We start from the raw sequence: 20,754 nt of genomic DNA, 5'->3' as shown, positions 1-20,754 counted from the left end.
TCATTGTAAGTTATTCACATAGCCAAAACAGGATCCATATACCATAGAGAAAATATTAAATACCAACATATAATCAGTCTTCTTGTTTTGAGTCTTGTTCTTTGATGCAATTTTCTAGTCCAGAAACTCTGAAGTCTCGGTGAGCTTATCTTTGTTAAATGGATTGTGTATGCCACACATTCCTGCAGCTAATAGGCTGATTACAACCTGTAGAGGACAGAAGGGTACAGAAAGCTGACTTCATCTTTGCCTTCAACTGAAAAACCAAAAGGAATAAAAATGGGAAAAGCAACAGCTACTGAACAACTAGCAGGAATACTTGTCTCCTTTGTGTCAACATCATGAATGGAACACCCATCAGGACCATAGTGTACATTTTGAACATCTACAGCCAACATTGAATCCTATTTGTTTGCTATGTTCAACAAGAGAAGGTATAAGACCACCATCAGTCACACAAACTTTTTAATGTCAGAATTTCAATAAATGTCACAAGCCAGAGTTTATATAGGCTTATTTTTTACTGTGCTAGAAAAGGAACCAAACACAACATCAAACTAATGATGTATTTTTGTACAGAAAACTTAATCAAAGACAATGAAAAAACATTCGAGACTAGTTCAGCTAAGGGGCCGTCAAAAAAAAGGTGCTTGACAGAGTCAACATTTCTGCAGACAGGACAGTGTTTAGCAACAGGGAATCCACTACTGTATGAATATATTTGGAACTGGCCTTCATGAAGTTGCTACCACCTCTCTACCTAATGGTAGCAAACCAATTTTGCAATGAACCCACAAATCAAGTAAAGAACCGTCTATAGAAGTGCTCAGCAACCTTGAGTATGTTCTTTTAGTATTTTCAAGTAGATCAAATTCCCTCCTGAGATTATCCCAAGAGACAACACCCTGAGCTCCCAAAATCCAGTCAAATCATTTAACTCCATTAAGATGCCAAATTTTCGGTAAACAGCATCTTGTAAGAGCCAAAGGTCTTTCATTGTAATGCGAATTCCATCAAACACATTTATAGGCAAGAACAAGTTTTTACTATCCGAACAAGCAACATGCCCAGGTCTACACCTCTTAGCCAATTCCTCAGCTTTCCAAATTGGCAGGAAAAAAGGTCACCACCTGACAGCCTTGAAAGACCTAAACAGACTGCCAAAGTCATGAGGATAAAGTCATGAATAATATATCTTCACAGAACTTTCCAAGGCTCGTCCCTAAGCAATGCCCTAATGATCCACTTAACAGCTAAAGCTACACCATGCAATAAAAAATTGCTCAAGCCCCCAATGAGCTCGATGGGCAATGCTCCACACAACAGTCTATGGGAAGCACCCCTTGCATGTTCCCTATTAGGGTACTAGGTGGGGTTGAGGGTTGAGGCCTCTACCACCAATCCCAAACTAAGGCCTTTGAAACCACACAAACCTTCATGGTTTACACAAAAAAGTCTAAGCTACCTAAATGATGAGGGCAATACAATTTTTAAGTGTTCCACAAATACTTGGTACTCACTCTTCCTCTTGCTCTCGCTCTCCTCTTACTATCACTCTCACTTTTCCTATACTAATATTCTCACTCTTGCAGACAACTCATTTTTTTGAAACTGCTTGGGGTATGGACAACATAAACCACAAGGGATAGCGTTACTAACACAAACATCAAAAAAAAAAAAAATTTATACACTGTTTTAGTTAAATGACCTAAGGGATGCCTGAACATTGCCAACGCAATCAAGTGACCCAGCTAAATCCCTTGAGGGTCCTAGAGACAACTCCTTGCAGTCCTCAAAACAGGAGAGAACACCCCAAAAATGTAATCTCTTTGAGGGAGACATCCCATGAATGTTCCCTAACAAGCAATAGTAGTGATGGGAGGATGTTTACCCCCAATCCCCACAATTAGAGGGTGTCCCTTTTGAAAACAATTAGATTTTCATTGAGGGGGCACATCCTCATGGAACATTGATTATTTTAAATTGCTCCCCCTAATCTTTGATCTAATCGAGGAAGAGACTCCATCCAACCACGCACCACAATTTCATGTGGAGCCAATTCGGACCCCAAGGCTAGACAATAGATATCAAATCTATTCTTTGTGTTAACAAAGTTATCAAAACAGAGTTGAAGAACCAAAATTGTATCACCTGCAAAATGGATTTCTAGTGAATGACTCTAATTAGAGAGCACAAAATCTCTATGTAGCAAGTCCCAAGGTACAATATTTGAGAAAGTAATGTCAAGATTTTGTAGCAATGACAAATGATGCACGAGCTAGGGAGCATGCTTTCCTAATAGAATGTTGTTGTGATGTCCTGACATCAGTAAAGTTGGTGAATTAACATAATTAATTAATAAATAATTAAATGGCTTTGTACTTTTGGAAAAAAAGCATTTAATTATCTACTTAATTAATTAAACAATAAGTGACTAATTAAATTAATCAAGTCACACAACTATTAAGCAATTAAATTGCCAGGTTGGCAGAGAACTTTAAAAGGTGGCGAAGGTGGAAGAAATCGATATGCAGAAAATGTCTGATGAATCAGTGTCTTGCAGAAGACCACTGAGGATGATACCCCTCGATCTCTCGGAGTATGGATGAAAACCCAGAGCTCTGTGGTTGTTATTGAGAATTGATATTTTATAGTTGGGATCAGGAGGTAATTGTATGGATGCATATTGTGCCTGTACCGGCCTTCATAGTAGGTCGAAAACAATTAAAGATCTACCAATCCATAACCTTGACAGAAGGGAGAGGTAACAGAGTGTAATGTTCCCTTTCTAGCAGTTATCAGACGATTTGTCATTAGTCCTTTTTGTCATGGTCCCGGGGGGCTAACCAGGACTTTGCAGGGATCTGTGTTGGATTTGGCCTAGGCAAATTCAGTTTCGGGCCAAACAGAGTTGATTTGACAGGGTTTTCTGGAACTTACTATTTATAGCAAGTCTTTTTTGGCGCAGTGTCCGTTAAATTTTGATGCAATTTTGGTAGGCGATATTTTGATGCGTATTATTCCTCTTCTGGATTGCAATTTTAATGAGCCATTAATTTATTTGGGCTATTGTTGAAAAAGTTCTAAAGTTAAATTTAAATATTTAACTTTATTATCTATTTAATGTGGGAGACTATAGTTTAAGTGGGAAAAATTATAAGTACCCATTCAAAAAGGGGAGACATAAGTCATTGTCTTATTACAATTTTCTATTATCCCACATTGGTGATGCATTGGAAATAGAGCCCAGATGGAGTAATAAATGAAGGCATTTAATGCTAGAAATGGACATCTTGGAAATTGTGTTTCTGGAAATGTGAAGTTGTGTTTCTGGAGAAATCTGGAAAACATTCTGGCATTTGGGGACGAAATCCCTCGAATGTGACTTTTCTCTTGCTTGTGAAAGACCAAGTTTGGGAAAAACCTTGGAGACAAATATGACTGTGATAGGAAAGTTGGGGTCTGAAATGGAGAGAATGCTGGTAAAGTCGAAGTTTCTTCAGTATTAAGTTGCAGGAAGTTCACCCTTGGCCGTATCAAGTGGAGGGGTAACTGCATCGATATTTAATTTATATTGCTTAAGGCAGCAGGGAATTTTCTAGCAAATTACAGACTACTAAGGGGAGGTCATGGTAAGCTTTTGGAGGTACCCACGAGTTGGGCAAGTGCTGGTTACAGAAGTTAGTTTGCAAAGGCAAAATAAGTATAGACGTCCAGCAACCACCAGTTCGCATTATCTTCCACAGCTGAGCGTGACAAAATCACTGCGACAGGTCTGATAGTGGAATGCTGGGAGGGTCGCATTGAATAGCAAGGTTCCTTCTAACTGTTTGTGGCTGGAAAAATACAGCTAGGCGTAACACTTCACACACCTAAACTGTTGGCTGAGCACTTACTCTTTCTACTATCGAACTGGGAAGTAGTGGACTGAATCGGCAGCTCCAGCAAATGTTGAGAACCACTTTAGGCGAAAGGATCTTTGGAGTGAGTAAGTGCAGATTGAGTTCGAAATGCTTGTGGGTTGCCATTGAAAAAAAAACAGTGATTATTGCGGCTGGGACCAAAGGCTTGACTTGCTGTTAGAGGTTCGTGATGAGAGCAGCAACCTGAACGCACTTGTGGGATTAGAAGAGTGGTAACGGAGCTACTAGCAGCAGACCAAGTGTGTAATATTGCTTTGGGGGGTGTGCAAACTTGTAATCAGGTTCTTAAATTTTCATTCCTGGGTGTATTGTAAACTAATGTGCTGGTGATTTGAAATGTTATTGTGAATGAATCACTGTGTGTTTTTGGCATCAAAAAATCTACATTGTGAAGTTCCAATGTTTCCAATGTTTTAAATTTACTTCGAATTTTCAGTTGGTGTAAATGGAAGCTTTAGTTTTTGCCCATGTAAAACAATGCAAAGTTCTTGTCATTGGCAAGATATATGTATGAAAAGTAAAACTTTCAAAACCAAAACGCACCAGGTTACAACTAAACTACAGAAACTCAGAAATGGAAAAATTGAATGCGTGCAAACTGTTCGAATTAATACCCACAGCAGGGCTGATAGGGAATTTACAGCAGATGGGGCATTCTATTACACAGAGATACGTATGAATTGGATGATCGGGTTACGAGTTTCCTTCATTGAAGAGACTATATTCCTACATCCCTGTGATTAACCTGAATTTGTGTATATGTAGAGTTGAAACAGTCCCTTCTGCAAACGTGAACCACACATTTGAGATGAGAGGCGACTATTAAAGTCAATATCATTGTTGGATATTTTGCCAGCTTCCTTGGAATCCAACAGAGCTTCCTTCAGTCCACAGACAACATATTGCACACGTGAAGCAGAAAGACGGCACTTCCTTACGTGGGCAATATTGCCCTCTGCTATATATGACTGTTGGTGCAATCATTGAGGTGCCATAAATTTAACTTATTGCCACTAAATATTTTCCTGCGATCAAAGCTTACTAGGAATGAATAATGTCATTGTTCGATGAAAATATACATACCTGGGAACAAAAGTAAACTGAAATCTGAGATTGAGATTATTATATAGTGCTAAGTGTTGTTGTAATTCTGTGTGAGCATGTTGCAATTGGTTAGAAAATAGTTTGGTACCTTTCAATGGATTTTTCAATAGTAATTGATGATTCGAATATTATCATCCATAACTGAAGTTGGATTTTTCACAATTGACATAGGCTTTCTACATTGTATCCTTTCTTTGTGAAATTCCTGGAGAATATAGTGCAAATTGTGTTTGAAAGTAGCCGGGAATATTACAGTTGCAAATAAAAACAATCACCAAGAACCCCACTAAACATGAGCACAAAGATCCATAAACAAAACATCCACAAATCTGCAAAAATAAATCACCAAACCGCAAATCTCTCATGACTAAGCAAACAAAAGGCCATTCAATTCTGTCATAAGCATTTTCAAAGTCCAGCAAAGCTATGCATATATCCCAACTAGATTCTTTGGCCCAATGCATACCTCCACTAATCAAGTTATCCAATATGTATCTCAAGGAAGAAAAATTCTCAAGGAATAGATTATTTTAGTCTAGAAGCAAGGATCTTGGCAAGCAATTTGCATGCCGTATCAAGCAGTGTTAAGGGTTTCCAATTTTTAGTCTTGGTAGGATCCCCTTCTTTAGGGAGCAATTTGATAACACCAGCTATTTTTTTTAAGAAAAAGAACCAGCAAAGATTCCTCCATTAGATACATCAAAGAAAACCACGGATATTCCTTATTGACCTTATAAAACTCTGGAAGAAACCCATCCATCCTAGGAGCTTTCTCATTTCTTAAATAAGGCAATCACTTTCTTAATTTCATCTACTGTATCTCTGAATCCAACACAAACACAAGTTTGGAGTCAATCTTTTCAGGACTATCTTAGAGGCCAACTCCTTAGCCTCAAGGGTCTGCACATCTGACTTATAAAAAGTAAAAAGATCTTTATAGAATGACCTACATGCAGTTCTAATTTTGCTACCATCTTCAACCAGCACACATACAACTTCAAAAGCACCATTTTTATCTCCGGAGCGTTTTAATTTCAAAAAATTGAAAATATATGCGGTGCCTCAATCTCCAAACGTCAACTATTTCATTCTAGATCTGAGTCTATAACCCCTCCCAAAGTAGTTCTACACACAGCTAGTTTGATATTAAAAATTCATAGCCCTTTCATGAAGAGTAGGATCATGAGGGAAATCTTAACAGTTTGCTTCATAATAAAAGTTTCTCGTAGTTGTTTTAATAAGACTCCATGCTATGCTTAGCTTTGTTCTTACCATACATTCTTACCTGGATATTGCTCCAAGTATACCAGATGCCTTTATTATCAGATTTAGTAAATAAAAACTCAAAATGAATCCTCTAAGTGATTCGTAAAGTCTACTTTCAGTAATATCTGGTACCATGACAAAGATCCTTTGGAATTTTCTTACATATTCTTCTACGGAACCTTGCTGTCTCAGTCATGTTAACTCCTTAAAATACATCTCCGAATTTTCCCTATCAAACCTTTTTATGAGTCTTTGTGTAAAGTCAGTATAGGTTACGATAAGATGATGCGCTTGTATGATTATTCCAAAATGCCACCATTCATGTGCTATTCCCTCTAAGAGAATGGCAACTTTAATAGCTTTGTCTTCCATCCTAGGACTAAGTGAAAGATAGATATCAAGTATTTGGATCCATGCTAGGGCAGTGGCTATGCCGAACCATCAAAAGTGGAAAGAGTCATCTTACTTACTCTTTGGCATAAATCTTTGTTGGGCTGCCTTATGTTGAGTTATTTCCTGACCTTGTATTATAATATTCTTTAAATGGAATATGTCTTCTAAGGTCAGGATCATTCTTGAATATGCTTCCACACATTCATCAACGTCATTTGCTGCCATGTCAGGTTCTTCTTCTTTTCGTGATTACTCCTCTCTAGGTAAAAATGTAGGTCATGTCACTCTAGGTGAAGATCATAATGGAGACCTATTGTTATCTCAGAATGGTTTGAATAAACATCTCTTCTATTTGTTTGGTTAGGCCTAAGAGCATTAATTTTGTTATTCATGTTTTGAATTGCTTGGAGAAGCACTTGTGTTGCTTGTTCTTGTCGCTCCATGTAAGCTTTCAATTCATTTACTTGATTTCCCTCATGACCATGCATTTGATTACTTTGAATTGGGTTGTGCTACTTTTCTCCTTTCTTTTTTCAAGGCTCGTTGAGCCTTTGGCTCAATTGCATATAACAATTTGTTTTTGATCCACAAGCTGGCAGGATCAATGCTCTGACACCAATTATAATGTCCCCTTTTTGGATATTACTGATTTTTGCCTTAAAACAATAATGTTTACTCAAAATTGATGATAGTTTTATCAAAGATTAAGAACTTGTAATAATATTCAGATCAATTAATCATAGCTGATAGCACAATACCCAAAGTTCATCAAATCATGAATTCTCCAGAAATACTATGCAAATCTGCTGAATTAGAGGGTTTCGTCCGTAACTCAATAGGACAACACAAAGGCTTTCATCCATAGCTTGCCAAAGAACATGAAAGGATTGTCGTCCTTCGAACTCTTAGCCCACCTTGGTCAGTTTTCATTCTCCTTGACCAAGATTTGGATTCTTAGTAAGAGCATGAAAGTGTTTTCAACCTCCCAATCCTCGTGAGCCTGGAAGGGATTTTGTCCTTCCAATTCACATATACTACCTAGAATTCACAATCAATAACTTGATGTATTTGCTAGACAATTGCTGATTGACACTTCTCGATGGATTGACAAGTTAATCCTTGAATAATCCTTAGATGTTTTTATAAATAAGTGCTGCTTGAATTTATTTTCTGAATTGATTCTGAATTGATTCTGAATTGTTGTCCTTCAAACGAAATGTTCTTCCCTCTTATATCTTTACATTTAAGGGAGACAATCCTCTTCAACATTGCTTCCTTTTAAAAGAGTCACAAATCTTCTTTTACTCACTGGCCTCAAATGACTTTATGCCAACGAAGTCTTGATTATTTTCCATTCGTATGTTTGGGTAATCATTACTAATGTCATCCATTTTAACCTTGAACGGTGCCCTTAATTGAGTCACTGCTATTTTATTAAGTCAATTGCCTAAGTTGACTGTAAAAAGGCTGCGATATGATTTAAATATAGCTTCAATCTCCTACTTTGGCAGGGGCATGAGAATCATCAGCTAATTATTTACCATTAACAAGTCACACATCTTTCAACTGAGACATATGATCTTAAATTAACTATTTATTCTAAAAGGGACTAAAGCCCTGGATCGGATCCCTACCCCTGGATGATAATCTATCATTTTTTACATAGCCCAAAACTCTGCGCCAAAGTCTCCATTGTGAGAGAGCTCCTTGTTTATGACTATTAGCTACTTGAAATCAAAGACCAAGGTCTCAACTCAATGAGCTAATAATTAAGACAGGCCTTATCAGAATAATTGTGTATCAACAATGTTGAAGTCCAAAATAAGGGATGCTGAATCCTAATAAGAGGGTGCAAATTGACATCAAGAGACACATGTCTGCAAGCATTTCTAATAATGATTAAAACAATTCTCTTTGTTAAAAAATAAGTAGATGAAGAATAACAGTTCGTCTAGTAAAAGCATATGAACACATGCATTGTTCACTTTCACTTTGTTCACATATTCAAATATATTTAAGTTTGCTGAAATTGTCCGCCTAGGGTGAGGGGGATAGACTTTTCTTTGATCTATTATGACTTTTACAAATCAGTCTCCCTGTCCTCACTGGATATCAATCTTTGTCCTTCACAATGTCCTTACCTTTTGTAGAAATGACCAATTTCAAACATAAATATTCTTTTATAAGTAATTATGCTATAAGTTGTTATTCAAAATGTAGACAACTTACAAAGGAATTGGAATCGGAATATACATGCAAAAGAGAAAGATAAAAAATAAATTTATGTTGCAAGTTTTCTAGACTAATGATAATAAATGTCCATCTCTTGGGATTACTTATGTACAAACTATGATCACTAATAAGAACCTCGAGCTGGTGTCAATGGCTTTATTGCAAAATCTTTTATTTGTTAAATAGCTACCTTGTTGTGGTTGAGAGATAAAAAGTTAGCACAGAAGGTTTTGTGAAGTTAAATTTTGATGGTGTTCAAAGCAAATCTAGGGCAAGTGGGGGCTGGTGTGATTCTCGGAAATACAGATGGCAGCTTTTCTCAAAATGGCCCTCTTTTCTTGGGGAACCATTTGTGACACAAATAATGAAGTGGAATATGAAGTGGCAGCAGCAGGAATTACTGCATCTTCTTTAGGAGCACAACATTTGGTAGTTGACAGAGATTCTTCAGGGGTAACAAATGACCTTGCAAGGGAGCTTTTCCCCAATTTGAAATTTCAAAGGTTTTTAGAGGAAAGCTTGGTCATCTGACTCTCCTTTTAAGGACTTGCATTTGTGTAAGATCTGTTGCTCTGGTTAGCAGGCATATTTAGTTTTAAAAACACCTTAATTGCATGTTTCTTTCATTTTTGGGTACGCACTACTTCACTAGAGATTTAAGTGGCATGGTCTCCTTATAATTAAGGTGCATACAGTGTGGATTTAGCTTTAGGGAAACCACATTTGTTTTTATTTCAATGTGTATGTAGATCTTTTCTTGTGGTTATTTTGTTTCAGCCATCCTCACTGTTGACCATATAACTTTCCTATATTTGATGGTAGTTTGGTGTGCATGTGCTATCATTTCTCTTTGTTGGATGATGCCAGGAATCTACTTGTAGTTTTGACAGGTGTGTGTGGTTCAGCAACAATTTTGAAAGAGTTCTCCTAATATAGAGATTCCTTGTAAATTTGTTGTAAAAATCTTCTCTCTTCACATCATGAAAAGTATTGTCAGATAGTTTAAATCATACATAGCAAAGCAATTAAGTCAGAATCACCATCATGATCATCTAACTGAAATCTACTGCAGATGAAGTTGAAATGATCCATCGGTTGATGCATTGTAATAATCACAGGTTTTAACTTTGAAAATGTTTTGAATGATGCCTAGATAGAGATTATCTTTTTCTTTTACTCCATTCAATATTCTTTCTTCTAGTTATTCTACTAGGCTTGCTGTCATTCGTTTTGCTATCATCAGAATGCCTTGGCATTTTAATGTTTCTATTTGTTCATTGTTGAAGTCCTCCTGTTTGTCTCAAACAGTCGTACTAATTTAAGTAAATTTAGCCCCGTGACTTGAATATGCTTCTCTATAATATATACATAGGACAACAAATTAGAAGCTCTGAAAAATAAAAGGCACTAGGAAAAAATGAAATTTTGTGTCAGATACTTCTAGAACCAAACACATTAAGACATAAAGATCACCTTAAGAAGGTTCCTGTAAGACATAAAGATCAAAATGGTTTCTTAAAAAGAGTTAGAACCAATCATACTTACCCCCAATCATACAAAGAAACTGTACGTATAAGAGTGGCACCATCTTCTAAGTCATAAAGGTCCACTGTTCCTCTCCTTGTACCAACAGCAAGTATTTCTTGTTCTGGGGATAATGCAATACATGCAGCATCAGATACACCTAACCATCTTTCAGCTTTAATACCATCCATGTGCCTCAACCCTTTCTTAGATGTCGAACATAGAAGAATATGTCCATCTCCAAATACCACAACTAACAGTCTCAATGCTAAAGAAAGTTCAAGCTGTGATATACTAGTATGATTAGCTATCTTCTTCGGGGAAAAGTTAGCTGATCTTTGTGAATTCAATCCAGGGTGAACTGAAGAATCATTATCCAGGGCATTGTCATCCCCTCGTACAGAGACTGGATCTTCAAGAAGATAAGATTCCTCTACATGCTGGATAAATGCAAGTCAAAACAAAAAAGAAATGTGGTCAAGAATTATACAATCTCATACTCAAATATTAAATCTGGTAAAAACAAATATAGTCTGGTTGATGACTAAAGAAAGCTCTCAACCAGGACAAATTTGTATCAACATCTAGAAACAAAAACCTGCAACTAAATGTGTTGTACCTCGCCATTCCATGATAAAAGATGGAGAGATCCATTTGATAGGCCTAAAAGAATATGCCTGTCATCACTAACAAAATTGCTACTGCAAGTTGCAAACAAACCAGAAAAAAATATTTTAAAAACTGATCACTGACCCAGTTTATTTATAATCACCCTACTTATACGATAAATGTATATAAATGCATATACAAAAGATTGCTTACACCTGAAATATATGAGAAGAGAGATTCGTACATTGTCACATTCTCACCAGCAAAAGGTGCTTTCTTACTTGAATTGTACTTTATATTTACAAGAGATAAACCAGAAACATCTTTCCCTCCAAATCGTAGATGTTTTCCTGAAAAGTTTACTTTGTAAACATGCAACAAGAAGGATGATGTCTGCAAAAAATTCAATGCCGTTCATGTTAGCCAGATATACAGGCCTATAGATTGAGATGTTGCATGCAACTATCAAATTTTACAAGGCCTGGAAAGATTTTGAGAAAAATACCTGCAACTTATAGTCTAGAGAATATAACCAAACCAGAATACACAGCAAATACAAACCACTCAAAAAGAAAAGCATTAGAATTTTCCAAATTAACCTGGAGACGAGGGGTTACAGTTAAGGAACTGTAATGTCCCCAAATATTATAAAGTAAATCAAATTAATTGATTAAGTTGTCCAAAAAAATTAATCTCTCTTTCTTAAGGATGACTTTAATTAATTAGTATAACCAAAAATAAAGTAAAAATAATAAAATAAGTCACTTTATTTAAATTTCTCCAACTGTGAAAAAAATGGAATGTAACCTAATATGGAAAGTATTCAAATTTTTCCAGCTGTGACAAAAATGGAATGTAACCTAAAATGAAGCTTTGAAGCAGATTTATGAGGACGAAAACCTTCAAAAGATTGACAGAAGGGTTGGATGAAAAGCTTGCTCTTCCTAAAGGGTGGATTCGTGATGGAGTTCACATTTGGGCAAATTTGTGTAGTCCATTAGAGACAAATTTCAAGGATGTGAGGAGTGATAAAGCCAACGCAAACCTTGGGACTTTGATGGATACTTAATGTTGTTTGTGCAAGTCCAAGCAATAGTGGGATGCATGAGTTTATCAACTAGGACGTGGTCATTTCACTATCAAAGTGCATAATATTTCTGCAGCATTTCCAAGTCAGAAGTTTACTAGGATTTATATGAATCGTCTGCACACAGTACTGCAAATTGGTCATTATTTATATCAAACCCAAATTTGTTATTTCTGCAAATCTGTCCAGTAATAGTTGTTCATTAATTATGATTTAGTTGCTATTCAGTATGCAAATATCTTTGTTTAGCTGATTAAGATTGAATGCAAATATGTTGGGAGACACAGCTGATAAGATGCACCATGTTGTAATACTCTGAGTTCTTATAAAATGTGAAGCTGGTTACAATCCAAATCTATTCTACAAATAGTATTTTCTGAGCATTAGACATTTTGCAACTGTTTGTCAAAATTGTTTGCAAAATATTACAAGGATTTCAAGTGAAATCAGTAAGGGTATCTCAAAGAATTTCTGCAACATTTCCAAGTCCAAAGTTTGCATTCATTTATATTAATCATCTGCACACAATACTACAGATTGGTCAATATTTATATCAAACTCGGATTTATGAAATTCTTTGTTAAAGTTATTTCTGCAAATCTATCAAGTAATAGCTGTTCATTTATTATGATTTAGTTACTTTCAGTGTGCAAATATCTTTATTTAGTTGAATAAGATTGAATGCAAATATGTTGGAAGACACAGCTTGTGATGTCCCCAATTTATTGGCTGTCAATTCCCAAGGGGAAACATACATTACTACCTAGTATATTACATTAATTCCGAGTAGATAATTAAAGTTGTCCATAATTCAACTTAATATTGTCATTACTCCAGTCCTGATTCCTAATCCCTTCTCATTCTTAATCCCAGAAGAGGGCATCGGCTTGTCTAGGGTGCTATGACACCACCTCCCTGATTCAGCCCAGACGTCAGGAACATCAATCCTTTCATCCTTGGGGCCCTTTTATCTTGGAGTGGATTTACTCTGCCTCTCCCTAACAGCACCCATCTCCCTTGGGGAATAGAATTAGAATTGATTAAGCACTAAGGCTATAAATATATGTCTTTCAATTATTATGAATATATATAAAATTAAAGTATGACTGTCATTCATATTTCAGTCTGATGCAGAGCATCCAACAAACACAAACTATGGGAGATCTTTCTCCCAACTCACCTACTCAAATAGGTGACAACTCTTCTCAAACTATCAAGAACCCTCACAAGGCTAATAGGTGCTCAAAAGGCTTCAACAACCCAAAAGTGAATCCATGCTTCCCAACCCTTGTCCAACCATTGGAATCCATTAGATTAGGTTCAACAAACTTGTTCAAAGGTCAAATTGAGTCTCCCAACAATTAGACCTTACCAAACTCTTTAACCCCACTCACACAAACTCAACTCCTATTAGGACTCCAACTTGTCCCTAGGTATGACTCACAATGCCAAGGGAATACTCACGAACCCAAGGGATTTCATGACACCCTTGAAGAAACTCCTCAACATAGGCAAAGCACTACTCTTGACCCACCCATCCACCCCAATGGCCATAAAAAGAACCTGTTGCTATATCACTAATTCACTGTGGCAGCCACAACCTTGTTTAGAACAGTCATAAAAATCTGAGCCATCTCCCCTCTCTAGGGCTTCCTATCACCTTCAAAGGTCACTAAGGACTCCCACACACCTTTCCCAATGGTCTTCCACTCACCAAAATCATTCATCTCATCACATTCACAAAATCTCAGTCCACTAGGTCTTTAGGACAGCAATATAGCCAGTTTTAGGATAGTCATAAAAATGGTGAGTATTTTGACCAATCAAGGGCCACAAATACTTGTTTAGGGTTTGCACTAACCCCCCACACCTTCCCGAGCCTTCACTCAACTTTTGGGAGCCCAATCTTGCACCCTCACCACCCAAACACCAGCAATTCACTGTCATTTCCAGACTGAGACAAAAAAACTCAGATTTGTGTCACCTTTTAGCACGTGCCAACCTCTTCATGGGACCCTGCAAAGAAGGAAATATGAAAATAGACATTTACAAGGGTCATCCCATCCAATGACATGGGTTTTTGATGGTGGGATGACCAAAAATTACATTATTTTATGTCACTGGATACCCTAGCAAGGGTTTGTGACAGATTTCACAAAAATTGATATTAACTTCTTCAAAACGTAATGAAATCAAATGAAACAAAAGCCAAATTTTAGGGGATTCACTCCTCTTTCATTATCAAAAGGTTTCCAATGCCATGTGACACATTTTCACAGAGAAATTTGCGGCAGATCAGACTGTTACGCCTGGGAAACAAGGAATATGCAAGGTAAAAACTTCACTTTTCATTAATTGTGCACTCTTACATCACCCAACCGGACCCTTTGGTTGATGAAATAGGGGTATATATAGGTTCTTACATCCTCCCCACGTCCATAACCACCATTTGAATGTTAACCAACCTCTAACCACCTTTAATGCACTTTTTGCAACAAAACTTGCATTGACAACTTTTGTCAATTTTGACAACTTTTGCACAACTTGACTCCAAACCTAAAATAGGACCTCTATGACCTCAAACCACTATGAATACATTCAAATAGGCCCAAATAACCTCCAGACATGATGAAATACCCCATTTGAGGCCTTTGACACACTTTCACCTAATAATGACAATTTTGACAACAATGAGACTATCAAGACACCACATTGGACTCAGACATTACAAATTGGTCTCAAGGACCTTATTACATGAAGAATGGTCATTCATGACCTTATTACATCTTGACATGTCATTAAAACTTGAAATAACTCAACAAGGCCAAAAAGAAGCACATGGCCACCTAGGTGCTCCCGCACCACAATCTATATTAATATAATTAATATTACTACTAAATTTTGCATAAGAATATTATCAGGCTGCATATATTAAGCACAACCCCATGCGTACCGCCAAGAACAAGGATATTACTACCTGTAACTTAATTGCAGTTTTGATCCGATCTGATCCATGGTGATGTTATTGGATGCTTTGATTCCTTTCCTTTATATCTCTCAATGTGAGGGAGAGGTCACACCTCTTCATCATGTATGCCCTTTGGCAAGAGACACACCCTTTCACCATTAGCACCCTTTGAAAGAGTGTGGCTCTTCATTATTTCTGCCCTTTGAAAGGGACAACTTTCACAATCAGATCTGCACTTCTTATTTAAACCAGATCTGCATTCTCTTCTCCCTTTTATATCTCATGTTTTGAGGGAGTCACAACTTTCCATTTCATGTCTTTTGACCATTCATTAACTTAACTAATTTTTAATAATATTTAAGTATATTCTTTTATATTTTTGTTTTATTTTTATTTTTATTCTTTTGTATTTGTAATTTATTATTATTATTTATTATTAAATTATATTTCAAAGTGGGGACATCATGTAATATCCCTTGCTGTTGTATGACTGAATATGTTGAATTTGGACTCAAGGAATTTTGTGAAACAGTTGTCCTTCACCCCTTTAACCTGCTGTAATCACACCGTAATTTGGACCAAGAGTAATCAAACTGTGGTACCACCACTCGTGAGCAGCCCCTTCTAAATGCAGTGTAGCAAACCTTATGGCATCCTCCTCAAGCATTGGTCTTAATGATAAGTAGTTATCAAGTTTTTGCACCCATGCCCTAGTTGTACACTTATTACTCCCATCAAAATATGGCATTGTAAGCTTACCAAGAGCTTGCTAATAATCTGTTCTTGGTGGAGCATAATGATCATTTTTTCCGCCATTTCTCCTATTCCTTTGATTCATGAATTGATCAAAGGTCCATTGTTCTCTCAAATCAGGAGGTAAGGTGCTAAATTCCAAGTAGGCTTGTCTTGCTTCATCCCCAAAAGGAACAGCTGCACCTACATGTGGTTGTTTTTCTCTTGGTGTGAAGGTAGGAAAGAGAGGTCTAGAGACTGATCCTCTAATATTAGCAGCTCGGTGTACAACTCTTTCCCCTTCAAAGTTTTCATTGTTTTCATTATTCCCCCACTATGTTCAGCTGTGTGGTGTTGATGGTGATTATTATTTGTTTGCTGATCCATCTTCACTAGTAGGCAGGACATCATTTCAATCATCCCATCAAACTTCCTCTCCATTCTCGCATCCTTCTCATCTACAGTAAGTCTTTCTCCTTCTGACATGTTTTCAACTACTTTGTCGGTATCCCTTTCCCTTAAAGCTTCTGAAAATGTGTCTATTTCGGATACTTGTGGAATTTGAAACTGCTGTCTTCTTTGTTCTCTGTTATAATACCTGATATCTCTTTCACTCATCTGATAATTGACTGATCACAGGATGGCAAGATGATAGCTCTGATACCACTGTAATATCCCTTGCTGTTGAATGACTGAATATGTTGAATTTGGACTCAAGGAATTTTGTCAAACAGTTGTCCTTCACCCCTTTAACCTATTGTTACTAAAATCTGATTGCTCTCTTGATGTTTATAGTCCACGGAATACTATCATACAACATTTAGCTCGCTGGTCTGAATTTCAATCTGATAACCTTGCATGTTATTGACACAAGAAGAGGCTTTGCATAACATTGCATGTTATTGACACCGATACACATGGAATGTATTTGCAAAAGATTTCAATGATATCTAACATTACAAACTCAATGCATAATGATTCTTTTGATATTTTCAATGCATATTTATGAATTTTCAAATGACAAATGTGCATTTATGGCCAAGGGACATTTCTACAGACACTTGGCATACAACCGATATCATTATAGACATATTACTAAATAGAGACCTGCAACTTATTTTTCATTAAATATGCGACAAGATGTGACTCCAAACTGACTCCCTATTGAATGTAATTCTTTATACAAACTCAGATTTGAATATTATATATATATATATATCTCTGCTCAAATCATATCATCTACAGCAACATTACTGACCCCAAATTGACATGGAAACTAAGACAAGAACCTGTTATATGATCGCTCCAAATGGTATCTGAAGAAGCAAGCAATATCTAGAAGATGGAGTCCTTCTTGAGACCAAATCGTGGTTTTTCCCAAAATCGTCCCTATTTCTAAAGTGTCTCAGTCCTCAAGATGAGAGCACTTCAGTCAGGGGATAAAATCGATGCACCATTTGGCCCTTATGAGCAGAAATTGTGTTATTTCCTAGGCTGATGGTAATCTGAAAGAAGTCTGAGATTAAACTCAGAAATAAGCAGATGCTAACAGCTCCTTGAGAAGAATCAATGAAATCCTTAAGCGTTCACAATGTCTCCATAAACTTCTCAAAATCAAACTTAAGCAAATTGGCCTTGGGCCACGGATAAGGCACCAATGAGATGACTGAAGTATCACCTCCCAAATGCAACCCTTCAAGAGATGTTTCACTCCTTCAATTATGCTATCTATGGGAGTTATCGTTCCCAAAGACAAGTAGATCAACTGCAGAAACCTTAGGCTCCACAACTCAATAACACAATATAGATGTCAAGTAATCGATGCCAAACAATGAGACTCATCCCCTATTTTTTCTTTTTCTCACATGGATCAGCCTCCCTTCTAGAAGATTCCCTTTTATAAAATAATATTTAATTGCACTTTCGATAATATTAAAATAACTTTTTGATATAGAGTGCAATTAGCAACATACATGACATCATATGTGAGAACACATTATCTCACCAAAAATCATATAAAATTGAATGTGAAGCCACAAGGAACTGCCCAAACGACCCTCTCATCAACTCTTTGGTCTACGAGGGTCGAATAATAGGCCAAACTCCACGAATGTTTCGCACTAGTGTGAAGGGGACATTACACATCACACAGCTAATAAGGTGCACCATGTTGTAATACTCTGACTTCTTATAAAATGTCAAGCTGGTTACAATCCAAATCTGCTCTGCAAAGATTATTTTCTGAGCATTAGACATTTTGCAACTGTTTGTTATAATTGTTTGGAATAAATTACAAGGACTTGGGGTGAAATCGGTAAGGGTATCTCACAGTGGTATTAGAGCTTTGACCATGCCAGCCTGTCGGGTTAAGAGTTGCAGTTGTCCGACAAAAATGAAGTCCAATCAAAATCACATAGAGGAATTCAATACAGAGTTTATAAAGTGTTCGCAGGTTTTCCACAAATATCTGGAAGATTTTATGAAATAGATTCATCAGATTTCCACAGACCATGTCGCTGATTGCAAATTGTTTTCTGGATTCAACTGTGTAAGAATTTTTGCATCACAGTTGAATCCAGAAAACAATTTGCAATCAAGATTTTATGAAGCTTATGCAGACACTCTTGCAAACCAATATGATTGCACCTAATGTTTCAGATTGTAAAGAGGTTGGTGAGCAGGTTGAAGAGTCAAAACAGCAGATTGGGGAGAAATCAGACTTTCATGATGTTTCTATGGCTTAAGATGAAACACTTTCCTCTACACCACCAATGAACAAGGAGCCAAGGAAGTTGTTGGATAGTTCTAAAGATGTGGACTAAGTTACCGGTTCCGGTTCGGATTCGGGTACGGGTTTGCGGATTCGGCAAAAAAAAAAAAAATTTGGGTACGGGTACGGGTACGGGTTCGTCCGTACATATATATATATATATATATATATATATATATTTTTAATATATATATATATATGTTCAAACTTCAAACATCAAAATTATATATGTTCACAGTTCAAACATACAAATATGAAACATCAAACATACAATGTAACTTTCCCATACAATGATACATTAAAAATATTGTTTTTTTATTGTTTTTAAATGCTTGCTAACCCGTGGGCCCCGTTTTTGGGAACCCACGGGCTTGGGTTCACCCGGGTCCTCCTGGGTTCGCCCTGGGTCCCACCCAGGTCCTGCCCAGGCGGCTGGGTTCCCTGTGGGTCCTGCATGGCAGGACCCACAGGGAACCCAGCCGCCTGGGCAGGACCCAGAGCGAACCGGACCAGGACCAAGACCGGGCACGGACCAGGACCAGGACCCAGCCAAAATAGGGGAGAACCGGTATCTGAGGATGTGGAGAGGACTGTACAATGGTTACTCTCTACTGCGTCAACAATTGGGATTGCTTACCCTTAATTTTGGGATTGAGGTCCCCCATTTGTGACCTCACCGGTTCATAGCTCCAAGTCAAAAGTGTTTACCCCTCTTTTATTTAGCCGGTATTGGTATGATGTGATGGTTAAGTTGTGTTGTTGTTGCTCTTGCCATCCAAGGTTCAAGCCCCACTAGGTGACCTTATCAGTTCATAGCTCCAGATCAAAAGTGTTCACCCATTAAAAAAATATATATATTTAGTTTATTTTGTTTTGGCGACAGGTAAGTCACTTTATTAAAATAAAGTACTAAACTCATAAACACAATTAATTAAATACAAGTAGCCTCAAAATATTAATTTAGACAGCTTAATTAAATTAATGTTTTTATTTCTTCTCTAGAAACCTAAGCTGACAATTGGGGACATTACAAAAACCCCCAAATCAGTCAAAGTGGATTCCAAGGGCAATGATAGAACTCCGCATGGCTACAGCCTACAGTTATACCATATGATTAGAGCATTTTTTTGTGTTATCTTTTTGTAATTTCTAAGTTCTTAGTTCTGCCCTTGCCTGCATTTTAAAGATTTTCTACCAGTTATGCAATTTTGTGACTGGATTCTCCTGACATATATGAATAATATATATATGTTAAGAACCTAAATTGGCCTCTTTACCATTTAAACTGTTTAACAGCAGGACCTTGGTTCTAATATTGAAAATTGTATATATTCAAAAGCAGTGGCCTTATTACATCTCATATGAATGGCAACACATAAGAAAGCGATGATATTTATCTTTGATGCAAACAGTATAAAACATTAGGGCCATCATGTTGGCTCCTCAACTATGTTTATTCACATTTCTGCAGTTATAATTGAGCATAAATTTCTTGATGCAGTAAAGTTAGATACTTTGAGAAATCTCATAAAGACATTGTAAGCATGGATTAGAATTTGAGCCCTACACCTCAGCAGCTCAAATTCAAAAACCAAAAACCTCCATGTGTGTGCGTCCATTAAGAACTGTTGATGTCATCCTTGGCACAACTTTGTATACAATTTGAACACATATTTCAGTCTATATTTCCACTCTAGAAGCATCCAAAACTGATGAGAATTTGCCCACAAAATTTTCAAATAATTGAACATGCCAAATGAAATAGATAGGAATTGATCACAACTGGTTAGTACCATCCTCAGAAAATTTTCCAAAATAATATTCTCGAGAAATAAAAAATATGTCAAATGTGATTAACTTCAAAGGTGAAAGCATTGGACCTTCCAAAGCAGGAAATTTGAATTGCCAATAGACTTGGTTAAACGTTCAAATGGGCCAAAATGCCACATCCAACTCAATGAGCTTACATGTAATGTCCCCTATTAAGACTTAACTCAATTTGCCCTAGAGTTCCTAAGTAAGGTATAAATTGTCGACTTAATATCTTAATTTAGGGCCAAAGACTGGAACAGTTACAAGTCTGCCATCTGGTTTATAATTATGAAACTCAAGACTTCTTCTTGAGTGTCTTATAATTCTGACTCTT

General features: G+C 36.8%; 1 protein-coding gene across 2 annotated transcripts in view; it reads right to left on the bottom strand.

Moving 5' to 3' along the window:
• Positions 1 to 20,754, bottom strand: part of LOC131049756 (uncharacterized) — a 137,321-nt gene that overhangs the window by 102,525 nt on the left and 14,042 nt on the right. For both annotated transcript variants that reach the window (XR_009106805.2, XM_057983821.2), the window contains exons 3-5: positions 11,296 to 11,444; positions 11,062 to 11,143; positions 10,464 to 10,882 (exon numbers count right to left, since the gene is read on the bottom strand). Coding sequence is in view for 1 of the 2 variants with exons in the window: in XM_057983821.2 (XP_057839804.1) it covers positions 10,464 to 10,882; positions 11,062 to 11,143; positions 11,296 to 11,444 (650 nt within the window). In the remaining variant the exon portion in view is untranslated. The remainder of the gene's footprint in view (positions 1 to 10,463; positions 10,883 to 11,061; positions 11,144 to 11,295; positions 11,445 to 20,754) is intronic.

This window comes from Cryptomeria japonica, chromosome 2, assembly GCF_030272615.1.
Source record: "Cryptomeria japonica chromosome 2, Sugi_1.0, whole genome shotgun sequence".
Lineage (NCBI taxonomy): Eukaryota > Viridiplantae > Streptophyta > Pinopsida > Cupressales > Cupressaceae > Cryptomeria > Cryptomeria japonica.
This window is presented reverse-complemented; position numbering and strand designations above follow the sequence as displayed.